This window comes from Amphibalanus amphitrite, unplaced genomic scaffold (genome assembly GCF_019059575.1).
Source record: "Amphibalanus amphitrite isolate SeventyFive unplaced genomic scaffold, NRLGWU_Aamphi_draft 000475F_arrow, whole genome shotgun sequence".
Lineage (NCBI taxonomy): Eukaryota > Metazoa > Arthropoda > Thecostraca > Balanomorpha > Balanidae > Amphibalanus > Amphibalanus amphitrite.
The window spans coordinates 302,824-317,152 of NW_024881969.1; the positions used below are offsets into that span (position 1 = coordinate 302,824).

The 14,329-nt window shown below is 52.2% G+C and overlaps 1 protein-coding gene across 4 annotated transcripts in view; it reads right to left on the bottom strand.

Annotated features, from left to right (window-relative positions):
• The window catches only part of LOC122392221 (unconventional myosin-Vb-like), a 62,022-nt gene that overhangs the window by 40,470 nt on the left and 7,223 nt on the right, over positions 1–14,329 (bottom strand). For all 4 annotated transcript variants that reach the window (XM_043386840.1, XM_043386839.1, XM_043386841.1 and 1 more), the window contains exons 2-3: positions 3,156–3,263; positions 2,184–2,352 (exon numbers count right to left, since the gene is read on the bottom strand). In XM_043386840.1, coding sequence (XP_043242775.1) covers positions 2,184–2,352; positions 3,156–3,263 — 277 coding nt within the window. The remainder of the gene's footprint in view (positions 1–2,183; positions 2,353–3,155; positions 3,264–14,329) is intronic.

Here is a 14,329-nt window from a genome sequence, read left to right on the forward strand (position 1 = left end):
AGTGTCCGACGGTCGCAGTCCGACCCCGCCCGCCCGGTGACTCATCTGTCAATGCTGACATGTAGGGGACTCAGAGAGCCAAATCGAACGAGTTGTCACGGGAGGATGAACTATGTAGATGAACGGAAGGTCACACATTATTAAGGTATCAGTGACTGATATTTGAACGAACATCGGCAGCTGACTAGTTTCTAAATGAACTCATGCAGGCCTGCAGCTGTTATTGATACACAGCGATTGATACAGAATGTCAAGTCCGTGTGCTGCAAGCACGGAAAATGTTGATTTTGACCACCCGAAAGCTCAGAACGCAATTTTCCAAATCACATCAGTATACCGTCAATGGATATCAACACCAGCTTTGCCGATGACAGTGCAACGCCTGATAACCACAGCCTGCAAGGCGACGGCGAAAGCTCTGTGCAAACCTACAGTGGCCCGCCTGATCTTAATCTCGCGGTCACACAGCTACCCTGCAGCACCGGCGAGACAGCGTGAAATGGCGGGCGGGTGGACACCGCATGAAAGCCGGTTCAACGATACCACCGCGTCAGTCTTGGACAAAGTTACCGCTCAATCGGTGCTCGATCATCGACAGGAGGAAATCAGACCTCAAACTACGCCTGCGGTTTTTACTGGGACTTGGAGAGGCTAAAAATAGCCCGGTAAAATAAAAATATACAGTAGGTCAGAAAGGTGTAAATTATTTAGTAAAATGTTATTTTGTTTAATAAAGATTCAAACAAAATATGTGTTTATAGGCTGCTTCCGGATTAGATATACCGAAACGTCTTGCAAAAGTTTTACGGAGTTCAACTCAGACCAGCTACCTATGGAGGCAGGTGAAAAAGACCCATGAGCTCAATCCTCCCGTCCACCCCCACCGCAGGTAGTTATTAAGAGCATTGAGCAAATAAGTACTTTCTTGGTTTCGAATAACGTTCCATGAAATCGGAGCCAGGCGCAGTGTAAGATCGACATATACTGTACAAGATGCCTACCACTTACTAGACAATAAAACCAATGAATGAATGAATGAATGAATGAATGAATGAATGAATGAATGAATGAATGAATGAATGAACGGACAAAATAACAGAACCAACTGACCTCCGAGTTTCTTCCATTACGAGATGCATTTACTGATTAAACGACGATGATTCACCCGTCTCCACTATGTCTACACTACGTGCTTCAATGAAGCGCAAATCCCCGATAAGTAACATGTCAAGTACGGGTTTATCTGGTATCAGTAGATACCAATCGTCCACGTGCTATAAATGCAAATACTGAACCGATTATAACGATTATCGTTCGGTGCTAAGCAAGCAAGATTAGCTCCAGGGATCCTTGTGTGAAACAAAGTACAAAGGGGTGACTGAAATAAGTGATTATCAGCTTGTCGTGTGCTAATTCTAGAAACGACCATAGTACCTAACTTGCACAATACCAGTCACACAACAAACAACGGCAAAAGACGGATGCAGAATATCAGACCATGGATGGCGAATCAACGAGAAAGAATATTGGCCTGAGCAGGACGTTGCCTGGCTTCACCATCTTCACTTCGTCATACTTCGACCCTTGGTCGAGTCAACGACAACAAAAGTGAAGACTGAATGCCTGTGTATGATACTGTAGCGAAATATTCACCTATCTTCCCAAAGAAAGAGTCCAAAGCTAGTGCAGTCCGGAGGTCGTAAATAGAGCATAATAGCGAGAAGCGGTAGCTGTATGCTGATGACTATTTCTCATGTCCGCTATTCATAGGGTTTATCAGTACCCAAGCATATGGAAGTGCCCCTCATAATGAATATGAGCTACCACAGGCTGAACCCATAAATCAGAGCCGCGCAGTGTGAGCAAACATTAGTCGTAAAAATAAACAAAAGTGCACTATACCACAGCATAAAACACCACAGTGTCAGCAGACTAACACATCATTCGTCTCCAGAAAAGGGCCATAAAGTATACCATATATCATATATAGGACTCGGACCTCACACGGGACATTATATCCAACCCTGCGACAGTGCAGCATTCCACCGTGTGCCAGAGCGCCACGTTTTGTTTGTTTGTTGGGTGTTTGGGGGCGCAGCAAAGACATGGACGGCGACGTCATTGTGCGCTTATGATTGTCATTTTGTTGCGATCTCAAAGACCGTGCTGGTTCCGTCACTGACCGCAGTATGTGTAGATGGAGCCATGGTTGGCGAAGCGCACGCGCAGGTTGTACAGTACGGCCGGCTCGTGCAGGTACGACAGGCTGGTCAGGTCGTTCTCGCCAATCAGGATGTCCGGGTTGCGCAGAGGTGGTAGCGCCGAGTCGTCCTTGACCGTCAGCTCCCGCTCCTGAGGACGAAAGGGAACGGAGCAAACGGGTGAAAATGAGCCTTAGCTTCGAGTTATCATTTACCGTCAGCTCCCGCTCCTGGCGACGCACATGGACGGAGTTGATGGGGAGTTGGAGGGGAGTTACCAACAGTGGAGGAGTTAAACTCACGGTAACGCGGGGTCATAACGAGGTTATAACTGGTGCATGATTTGCGTTTTAAGGTCCACCAGACTCCATCGGTCATCAGTGCCCAGAATTACAAGGAGTAGCAAGCAAATTATTATAGGAGTCACATGAACTGCAACGCAGAGCAATGGGGATCATGACTCCATAACTGCATAGAGACGACGAGGGCTTGACAGCGGTACCAAGGGGGGGGGGGGCTGAGTCGACCGGTAGGTGGGGCGAGGGGGTAGCGAAGGATAGCTGGACGCTGTGGGAGGTGGGATGGATATAATGGAATAACGGTGCTGTGGTTGGTAAAAGGCAAAACAGGATCCATAAAACAAAAAAGCAGCGCACAAAAAAAAAATAATAAAAGGTTGCATTGATATGGTCACAGAACTATGCGAGACGAAATAACGTTTAGCATAACCTTTTTTACAGCTCGCACTAGCAACACAACCACCACAGGCAAATGAGTGTTATGATGCACTACATTGAAGATACGCGACAATACAAAAGTAGCGAGGGGAATATTTCAAATTCACATTTCAAACTAAGCGTCGAGAGAGTCAGTCACGTATGTGCAAGATCAGTCGCTCATCAACACGGCATGTCACTAAAGTCACTCTGGCACTTGCTGACATTCGTCACTTACCTCTCCCGAGTCCTCGAGCTCGACAGTGAGCACGTCCTTGACATAGTCGGACTTGAGGGTGGCACCTCTCCACACACATTCGGGGTCGCGCACCCATACCCGGGCGCCCTGCGGAAACAAGAAGCGAACAACGTCAAGACTTGATTTTGTGAGTTGTGACCTCTCCACACATCACACCACGCAGACGGGTCCTCCGCCCATAGTCGGGCGTCCTGCAGAGAAAGGGGTGGTGGTAACGTTAGCAATCAGCATCTAAGGGTGCCGGCACCTCTCCACGCGCAGCGTTAGTCCCGCGGGCCGCGACCCGCAATCATACTAAGGCGCCCTGTGGAGACGAGCTGTCAACTGTCACGAGTCACTGTCAACTGCCAGCAAAGTTTCACGTTCTACAATGCTCATCGGACATGCACATTGCACAGTAGAGCCATGTCAGTCTAAAGAAAATTGCATGTGACAACGTAATGTATGGCAGCTTTAGGCTGTGTCATGTCGTAACGCCGCTTACACAAGTGTCAGGCGCACTCTGAATTCCAACGAATTCGTTCATTGGAATTCAGCTCCAACATCCGCTCTAGACGGGTACTGAAAACAATGCATCCCTTAAAATTCATGCACGCAAGGTGATCGTAATCCATTCATTGATTCGCAAAAAAATCCAAGTTTTCTTTTCCTCGAAGGTAAGTACGGAAACACATCCCCACACCACCGCCTACTGTCGTCGCAGGCGCAACCCTCAGCGGTCATTCTTTCCGCCCTACCTCCCGCCCCCACCTTCCCCCGCATGATGACGCCCGCCGTCACCGTCCACCGTCCATCGTCCATCGACCGGCAGGCCCGGCGGAGGTCCAGCCGACTGGCCAACCCGTCCTGGTACGGTACGGTACGGACCAGTCACAGATTAGGTGGTGTCCCTCGAGCTGACTTGATGCGGTGGCTCACACCTGAGTTAAGTGCATAATAGTATGATGGGTCGATTCTTCCTTCTGAATGTTGAAGTAGCTACTGGAAGTGTAGTTCAAATTGAATAAGACGTATGCCGAATATCCATGATAGAACTGTTGGATATGCCGCACCTTCCTACATTGCTACATGCCTTTGTTGGCGGCGCACGGTGAGTTCAGAAGGGTGAGTGACAATGTTATTGGGAACAGTAGGCTACGCAAGGTTCACTAAGGAGGGATGACGGCGCAGGGGAAGGCAGATAGGTGCCCGAGGCAGACGTTGATGATGCTCAGACCATTCTGATGTCCTCATTCTGAGTGATGCCTCAGGGCGCGGCAGCTGACGACTGGCACGAGGTCGGAGATGACCCAGCCTGCCATCACCATACAGTGCCAACGGGGGCGGCACAGCCGCTCGCCACCGCCCCCCAACGGCAGGCACCTCATCAATTTGTGGCTCTCGCGGGAGGCCGGTCGGTCGCTCAGCCCCGCGCTGATGGTGCGGTACACACCTCCCCAGCGCCGCAGCAAGCCACAACAGGCTCCTGGCAATCTCATTAGGGCGCAGTCGGGCGCTTGTCTGGTCAGCGTGAACGGACAAGGCAAAGCTCCAGAGTGTCCACTCCATTAGTCGAGCCGTGATGATGCCAAGTATTGCGACCCATCCAGACTCAGTCGTATATTTGAAACTAAGTCGGCACTGTCCAAAGGGTGGCCTCGGGACCGATTCAGTGGTCGGCCCAATCATAAGTGTCCGATCAAAAGGGGAAGCGACCAGGAAGCAGCGATGGGCTGGGACATGTTGTCAAACCTTCAAAGACCAATCAGAGGCAAGCCGGAGGGCCTTCAATGGGCAATCGAATGACATTCCGAGGGGCCAACGAAGAGCCATCGAAGGGCTATCCCGAGTCCCAGACGCCGGAGAGCACTTGCCAGGTTGAGTGTTATGATCATTGATCACATCATCGGCGTTCTGAGATTCGAGGGAGCGGTGACGTGAGTGTGCTTTTGAGATGTTTAGCAAAGGTTGTCACACGGTTTTAGGTGAGGATCTGACATGACTTACACACCATTGATCGTTAGCGGGTTATGGATCAGGCAAGCGGGTCATGAAAAGACTGGTGTGGCCCGCATAAGATTGCTGTTTCGTTACAGCAATGTCACACACTAACCTCACAGCTAAAACAGCATTCAGTTCATTCCATCTATTTGTGGCATTTCATTCATTTCAATGAGCTCATTCATGATACCAGGTCATCTACATTTCAAACCGCCATGCCATTTCGTTGTCACACGTCAATTGCGCCACTGCCAGTCATACGCCCTTTCATTTCACCATTTCCTCGTCACCACAGCGCATCCCAGTGTCACCCGTTTAACTATTTACCGTTGCTCCTCACCGAGACAGACCATCTCTTCGCTACCCGGCCATCCCACGACAGCGCAGGGTGTCCTGGGACGACCCACGCCCACTGGCGACGCCGGGCGCTCCGGCAAGGTCAAGGTGATCGATCGCTGCTCCCAGCACAGGCGGCCGGCAGCCCAGTCCGGCGGCAAACACAGTCTACCAGAACAGAGCCGAGCAGAGCTGGGCTGCTCTGAGACGAAGGGAGCGGTCTGACGTTAGGACGTTGCTGACCCAGACCGGCACCAGCCGCGTTATGCCGCCCGCCCCGGGCGCGGCGTGAGAGTGAGAGGCTCCGGCGAGCGGTCAGCGCGGCGGTCGGCACTCAGCGGTCAGCGGTCAGCGGTCAGCGGTCAGCAGCGCGCAGTCAACGGTCAGCGCAGGCGCCGGGTCAGCCCGCGCGGCCTCTGATGACCGCTGTGATGGCACTCAGAGCACGCCGTTCGGTCCGAGCGGCGGCAGTGCCGGTTACTGGGTCAGGCCCGGGTCGGTGCGGGTCAGCGCGGAGAGGAGGCGCCATCGATCATCATATTGACGCCGTAATAACACGCGTACAACACTTGCCGGACCACCGCGGAGTCACAACACCCAGCGGCCGGCGCAGAGTTGTGAGAACGGAGACCGGAGTCGACCAAACAGAATAAGAAAATTGATATCCGATCATCTCTATCCCAATCACATGCAGTGTGCTGTTGAGTGTTGTGACTACTGGAGCAATGACTGACATGCTCCTCAGTCTTCACTTTTTTCAAGGTCGCAGACTTCAGACCCTTCTAACCAAGAGAAGAGCCAATGCACCACAGCCATCGACAATAGCCGACAAGGGCTTTGGGCGACAGTGAATGGTGCCCATCCCAGGCGGGTCGCGGCTGCGGCTGCGGCGGACACCAGCCATCCCATTAGTGCCGGGCGCCGGGGGCTGTGCTCGGACGCCCCAGGCACTGACCGTGGTCGCCGTAATCAGCCCACAGAATCTCTGGCCGTAGCGCTGCCACAACGGCACGATGTAGGGCAGTTCTGGCACCAGCAGATTAAGAAATGCATTGGCATTATCCAGCGGGCGGCAACCCATGAGGGAAGAGTAGTCAGCCTATTTGCTAGGCGTAACCGGAATTGAGCAGTCAGGTTGGCGTAATCGACTTTTCAGCGTGTTAGACCTGCGACGTTACATTCCGGAGTAAACTTAGACTTACCGAATTTTGTATCCCAGCAGGATTTGATATTCGTATTGTCAGCGTCTCACAGACATCAATTCAGTTCCACATACAGATAAACATTTTCGGAAAGGCAGAAACTTTGCCACCCTGGCACGTTTCCAAAGTACACTGTCTCTCATAACGTGTAACTGGGCAGAAGCAAATTGCGAGTGGCGGGGCGACGATAGAAGAGAGCATAACTCTCCGAGTCGGGGATATCTCCGATCTGAAACGACACCAGACGGAGGGACCGCCGCCAACGGGCACAACAAACGGCAGCCGGGCGCCAAAGTTGTCCGCCTCGCCGTGTGAACAGACCAGGCAGACGATGCACTTCAGCGGGCCTTTGCGATGTGATCCCATACAGAACTGAAACGGACCTCCATGATGGAACTTATTATCATAATCTTCCATGATGGAACTTATTATCATAATCTGCACGAATTCCACAGAACCGAATCGGGGTCGGCACTCGCAAGAGATTTGTGACACGCAAGAAAAATACGCAACATTTTGCCTACCGCGAAAGATAAAACGTAAAATATTCAACATTCTTACTTGTCGGTCAGTTTGACAAACGATTTCTAAGACCAGCATTATGCCACAAAGCCACCGGCCTACATAGGAGCAGCGGCCGGAGTTACACCTCCAGCGCAGCCCTGGCCTCGGTCCGTTGCAACCGACCGCTGAGTGGCATAATGTAACGGCAAAAGCCCCGGCACCGGTACCGGCTCACTGGACGTTCAAACCTCCCGCCTAGGCTGGCGACCTTGTCTGTTTGCCGCTGGGAAGCGTTATCGAGCGTAACCGTCAAATGGTACGCTATTTGTTCTGAATCAGCATGAGCCCAAGCGCACGAGAACTTGAAGTATTCACTAAATTCTCAGAAAAAGAGACAAAATTCAATCTCAAACTTCATGGGCTCAGCTTCCAAGATTCCAAGGTTCAGAGGATTCGCTCTGAATATGGAGGCCATCAGATAATCCAAAAACGGTCGTCTCCCCGTTGGGTGCGTGCTCTCGCTTCCTCACGACAGGTCGGGCCATAGACGTCCAGAATCGGTCTGCCCAACCGTCGGCCAGCGTCGTTCGTGGTCCGGATTTATAACCTGGACCTGAACACGCCTGTGGTGGGTCCGGTCGGAGATGGAGACTGGACTAGCGCGGTCCGGCCAACTGTTTACGATGCACTAACCAGGGAACGGCTCGGAAACGAGCACCGGTCTGATGAGTCTTGAGTTTTGGGAGTCACAGGAGTAGGAGTCCTCGAGAGGAGTGAGGAGTCTAGAGGGTGCGGAAGGAGTTTTGGCCCCGGGTTCAAGTCCAGACACTGCTCAACGCAGACGTCTGCAATGAGCTAGGTCAGTAAGCTAAACTAACTATAAGTCAAACGTGTCGCAGTTCAGATATATACAGGCACCTATTGCGCGCCATGAGCTCAGCCGTACGAGTCGGCGATGGACCAGGACAACATTCAGACGTAGCAAATGGGCAATGAGCGTCCCAAACTTGTCAACTAACTTCCCAGACCACCTTCTATCGCCAGCCCATGGGACAAAGTTAGCTGAACTTTGCACGGAAAGTACAGCCATCCCACGTGTCTGAGCTTTCACCGCCTTTCTATGCTGCCCAGGGGCATGCAGCCTCCAATGGCGACGCGGGTCGCAAACTGTCTGGGCGAAAGGCGGAGAGAAGTCCAATGACTGGCTGGTCAGATGAGACGTACTGAACAGTACGTGATCGGATTGGACCAGCAACGGAGAGAAGCCCAGAGACTTGTTAGTCAGACAAGAGGAAAGTGGAAAGGAATCCAGAGAACTGTTATTAGCGGAGGCAAACCTCGTAGCCGTCTGAGGGGATGGGCCTTGCTCAAAGAAGAGCAAGTGAATTTGGAACAGAGTAGCGAGCGCTAGGCATTGGGTCGGAGAGGTAGCAGACCATTCGTGAGTGACAGCGGTAGGTAAGGCTAAATAGAAAAACAAGCAAATGGATTAGGTGAAACGATATCGGACGGCATCAGCTCGTTATGTCTCATAATCGTCATAACTGATGGAAAGAAACATTTGTCACAAATTGATACATTCATTTCACAAATATCACTCCACAAGACCCAGCGACCAGTTAAATGAAAAGCCAGATGTACTGGCCTATCTGGAACGCCACAAATAGCTACCGCGCACCACACCCATCAGCTTTACACAATACTCATTATTCAGGCATGGTATAGGCCGTCATGAAACCGTGAAGCCCAAATAAATTTGCTTATTCACAAGTGCGCTAGCGCTCAACCTACATTTGCAACAAATGTGTGCAGGACAACCGCTGACACCGCTCCTTTCAGCCTTTCTGGCACAGACGCCCACCTTTGGCGCACTACCGTACCTCAACAAACAACAGAACCCAATACCCGCCCTAGTAAACACCGCTGCTTGCGGGGCGCCTCGCCGTGTTGGTAATATTTGCCCAGTCTCCGGGTTCGACCACCAATAAGTCGCCGACGTGAGCCGAGACGCCCACCGGGCGACCCGACCCCAGCCACAGGGGTGCTGCAGGCGACCGCGGTGGTGGGGAGCCAACAGGAAAACGGTCGGGGTGCAGGCGCCGGGCCGTGTGTGAAACACACCGGTTGGCGAGGCCAGAGGTCGGTGATGACGGCGGCCCGACCCGCCCCGGCTCCACCGCTCTCCCCGGCAGTACAGCTGGGGATGGGCCGCTAATGAGCTTTCCAATGATGATCCAACCGAATGAAAGGTATATGGAGAGCGGGCATTCGAAGCACTGATACTTAATCACAATTCACAAGTCATGATATGTTTGGTTACAAATTTGGATACTTTCACACTCTGTCTATCGTAGAGCTGTCCCGACGTGCCGTTAATAGGTACTGGTGCATCAGGTGATAGAAAACCCATGCAAGGAGGCACGCAGCGGGCACTATCACCTCTACAGCCCACCACCCCCAAAACTACCCCTATTCCAGCGAGTGACCGGAGAAATCGGAGAGTCGCACAGCACGACTGCCACAAATCCCGCTGCACGAGCCCGGTTTAAACGAATGCTGCTGACTTGCACGACCAACAAGTGCCGACCGAACAGCGCCGGACCGCAGGTGACAGCTGACACAAACAAACCGTTCCACTTTCGATTTCCCCAGCCCGGCCGCACACAGCCCGCCCGCCGGCCGCTCCGGGGTTTCGTGACTGCTCGTGCGGTTGGGATGCGCCGTGAGGTCGTGACCTGCGGCTCCCGTGACCCGGGCCGGGTCACGTCCGAACCCGACCCTGCTCGGAGCAGCACAAGCAATCGAGGAGAGAGCGGAGTTGAGCGTCCGCCCCAGACCGACCCGGGGTGGAGTTCCGAGCAATGAGATCGCAGCTCCGAGCAATGCTGCGATCTGGCACTGACACCACAGACTGTATGTAGACTAAGAATGTGAATTCAGAGGAGCATACTGAAAGCGATTTGGCGAAAACGTGCCTGCTGAAGCAAAACCAGAGGATGGTGGCAGAGAAAAGTCTCACATTGCAAAGTGTCTGATCAACCAGCGTGCATGCGATACTACCAAACCATGTCATGAAAGACGGGCGAATCTGGCAAGCTGAAAAATGGTTGCTATTCAGCAACAGCGTAGAATAAAACATTTTCCTCCTACAGAGCAGAACAGCAATCCATATCTCAGCTCAGCATACCTACTTCATTTCTGTTTCAATGGTGCAATAGCCACGGATCGCAATACCCATCGTGAATGCCAGAAGTTACCGACGGCGCATTGCAAAGGAAATGCATTGGAAAACGGAGCTTTCAGACATTAGGTACCTACCTACTAATGTTCAAATGGGTCAGTGTGAAAAGCAGCAGAACGACGCCCACATAATTCAAGCAAGTAAAAACATATCAGTTGACTAATGAAAAATCGCCCAAAGAACTGCAATGAAAGCAGAGAATGGGATATTTCAAGTGGCAATAATAGCGATCAGAGAGACGCCAGACACTGTTCTCCCCCACCAGCGACCTCCAAAATTAGCTCCTCGTGGCCTGAGATGCGGGTCAGTGGGGTCAAACCCGCCAGTTATTTACGGTCTCCCAGCTGGGAGTGAACGGGTCAAGCTGGTGATAAAAGATATTGGCCATGGCGCCATCGGCCTCAGAGCGCCGGGACATATATTGTCCAGCGATGATTAAAAGATCGCCCGGGAAATAACACCAGAGGCTTCATAAATAAGCAAAACATTTCATTACCAAGTAAATGAAAACACGCTCCCAGTTTCAAGGGGAAAACCGAAAGAAATGAAATGAAACATTAACTTGAAAGCATGATGAGATGAAAGCACGGCACATGGCCAGCTCACAGCTTTGCTCAAGAGGCATCATTCATGTTGGTTCCTAAGCTGAATCTGATCAGCCACTGTTGCTCGCTGCAGCTAGCATCAAAGCATCACAGCCTATGAGAAAATCGCTCCACATCATGAGCCTGGTAAGTAGTTCGAACAATGAGCAGTCTTTTATTTGCACCAATCAGCTGCAACCGCTGCAACAGGCAATTTTTTACAGATCGCCTAAGCAGAAACGCGTGACAGTTTGCGACATTGCCTTTTAAACTGACATTTAGCTCGTCTATAGTTTTCCTGCAAATTGTCGCCACCAGTCCAACGCATTCCAGGTAGGCTTTATGCAGTAGGTATGCGCGGTAACGATATCCGAATTCCGACAACATCGTCATCATGTCCGTAATCCTACGGCAGTGAATAGATACTTCTCCGCTGATTAATGCATTCCACCTGAGGCATACCAATTTTGATATTTCGCCTATGCGGAAAATAATTAACTCCACGTAAGATCGGAGCGGGTATCTGTAGCATCGCCCCCGTAAATCAACCCACATTCGCCGCGGGACCCAAATTTCTCTGATTCGCAGCCGGTGGTGCAACTATCTGGGGTCGTTCATTCGCTGCCACCCGTGCCGGAGGGCAGACCGTGTCGGCGCCTCCGGGGGCGGAGGCCGCGCCTACTCCCCTGACCTGTGTGCCGACCGTCTGCCGGGGCGGGGTGGGGGCGGGGCGGGGGCGGGGGAGGGGGCTGAGGCGCAGTTGGGCCGTTCCCTATTGATCTGCCGCAGAGAGGAGATGCCGGCTCAGGAGCCACCATCACCGGTCCTCCCCGCTGAACAAAACTCTGCCACCGAAATGTGAGCAAAGCTCTGACCTTGCAACTAATTAAAGGATTATCAGGGTGACAGTGCAGAGAAGCACCAAGTTCTATTTTTTACCCAGCCTCAGCACATTTGATGAGACTGCGATGTTTTACTGTTGTTTGTGATTCTCCGCGTACGTGTCACTGCAACTAGCGAGAACTTGAGCCATATCGAACAGCAATAGAAACGAAACCCGTCAACGGCACACCGGCTCCCCACAATGTTTTCACCCACACGTTCCAGCCCGCTCGCCTGTCCTATAGGCGCTATCCCAGCAAAAGTGCAGACATAAGTCGGAGGGAGTCACCGAATAAGAACCGGAGATAGCCAGCGCCGCTCGGCCAGCCCCGTTCCAACTCTGCCGGGCGCCGGGGTCCAAGCAGTGTCCCGAAATTAGTCCGTCGCTGCAGGCAGTCGAGTCGTGGGCGGTGACTGTGAACTGTGCCGCGGCTACAGAGCCCAGCGACAGTACACAAGGGTGCTGGGCCAGTGCAGTTATTACCGGGAAAGGGTTTACCGAGTCTTTCACCTTGCAAGTTGCAAGAAGTGTTGTAGGCTGGCGTTCAAAGGAGGCTTCCAGCCGCTGTAAAGTTTAATTATCTGCTTCCAATAATTGAGCAAATAAATTAAAATAAAACGCTAAATGCCACAACTGAGTTCCTCATGACAATTCATCAGAACACCAACGAATTTGGTTCAGACTCTTCCCGTGTGGGCTGTGGATCCGTAGACAGAACATATATCAAAGAACACATCTAAAAACATTGGCTGTGAACTTGTGAAGCAGTGGACTTTTGCCCCCGGAGTCTCGCAGCGGCGGTCAGTCCGTCTGTAGCGCTACTCACATGCAGTCAGGTACCGATGTCGGTGTTCCCGGCAGTGCTACTCACAGTCAGGGGTATACCCAGCGGCACTACTCACAGTCAGGTACCGGTGTCGGTGTTCCCGGCCCAGGTTAGCCAGGCCACACAGCGCGTAACGCTCCTGCAGCAGGTCCCTGGACACATGCGGCTCCCGACGGCCGGGCAGGTAGTCGCGGATCAGGCGCAGAATCATGTCGCATCGGTTCAGAACTTTAGTTCGGACCGGTGCGTGTTGAACCTCACATCCGGAGAGTGACCCACGACTGCCCGGGGGTGGTGAGCTCGATTTGGCCGAGCCCGTCCCTCGTGACCGCGGACCAACTCGTGGGCAGATATTAACTCAGGTTGTCACACTATCTGGAACCTGGGCAGCAGAGTTTGACCATCCCCGATCACCGTCGTGATGGGTCGCTGACATTTCCACCATTCCACTACGGCTTGAACCAGCTGGTAGATGCCACCAGTTCCTCACAGGAACACCATATCAAACCCGTGAAGAAGTCCTGCACTTCATCCCACACGTCAGGAATCAAAGGACCGATCTCCGTTGTGCCAACCCTTCAATCTGTCAGCCCATAACGGCCATAACACGGCCCAGCCGTCCTCCACGAAGGGATGATCTCCAGCTGATCGCGATGTAGCGCAGGGAAACACCACGAAACACCAAGCACACCATTACACCTCTAATTGCACCATGGACATTAGACACGCCTGGGGGCACCGAGGGATCCGGATGCACCCCGTGTAGGCCGTCTGTGACAGCTCTCTGCACGCCTTTGACAGTCGCCGGCCACGCACAGTGAACGAACTGTCTGTAGAACCTCCTCGCCGCTCCTGTGAGGCTTCCTCACCGGCCGAGCCGTGTCGAGTTTCGCGAGCTGAGTCGTCGAGCGGACCGCAGCACCGAGGAGATGGTGTCGTGTTACCACCGCTGGCATCTGTCCACCCCCCCCCCCCCTCCTCCTCCCCTCGCGTAGGTATCGCTGAAAGACGGTCACCGGGCTAGGACCGGCAGCCAGGGGACATGGGTCACTGGTCAGAGGAACCAGGCGGATTGGTGACACTAAATCATCCTACCAGCTTGCATCATGCAAACTGAACTAAGTGTCAAGCGTAAATGTTGTAAATGAAGTGCGCCTTGCTGATTATAGGATCAAGCTGTTCAGCTTGCTGATTGCTCTAATTCAGAAAGGTCGTGGACCGTGATATTCTGACTTGAGGCTTGAGCTCGGGAATAGAGTTGCAAAAAATCCCTACCGCACTACCGGCATGCCGGTAATTTTTCACTACCGCAGGTTTTTTCGTGGTATCTGGCATGTCTTGCCGGTAGCATGCCGGTATTTTTGATTTTGTGCAAAAAAAATATCAGCAAAAGATTCAAACTTTGGACACTAAGAGGCTCTCAAATTGTAATAAAACAGCAATATTAACCACTGCAAGATACATTTTGTGGTAGAAGTTCCATTGCTAAGGGTAGGGGTAACACATGGACCTCAGCATTTCACAGGCTTGGTTATAATTAGAATTGTCAAGAATCTACTGTGGTCTATAAAAGGAGTAATTGTAATGGTACTCATTC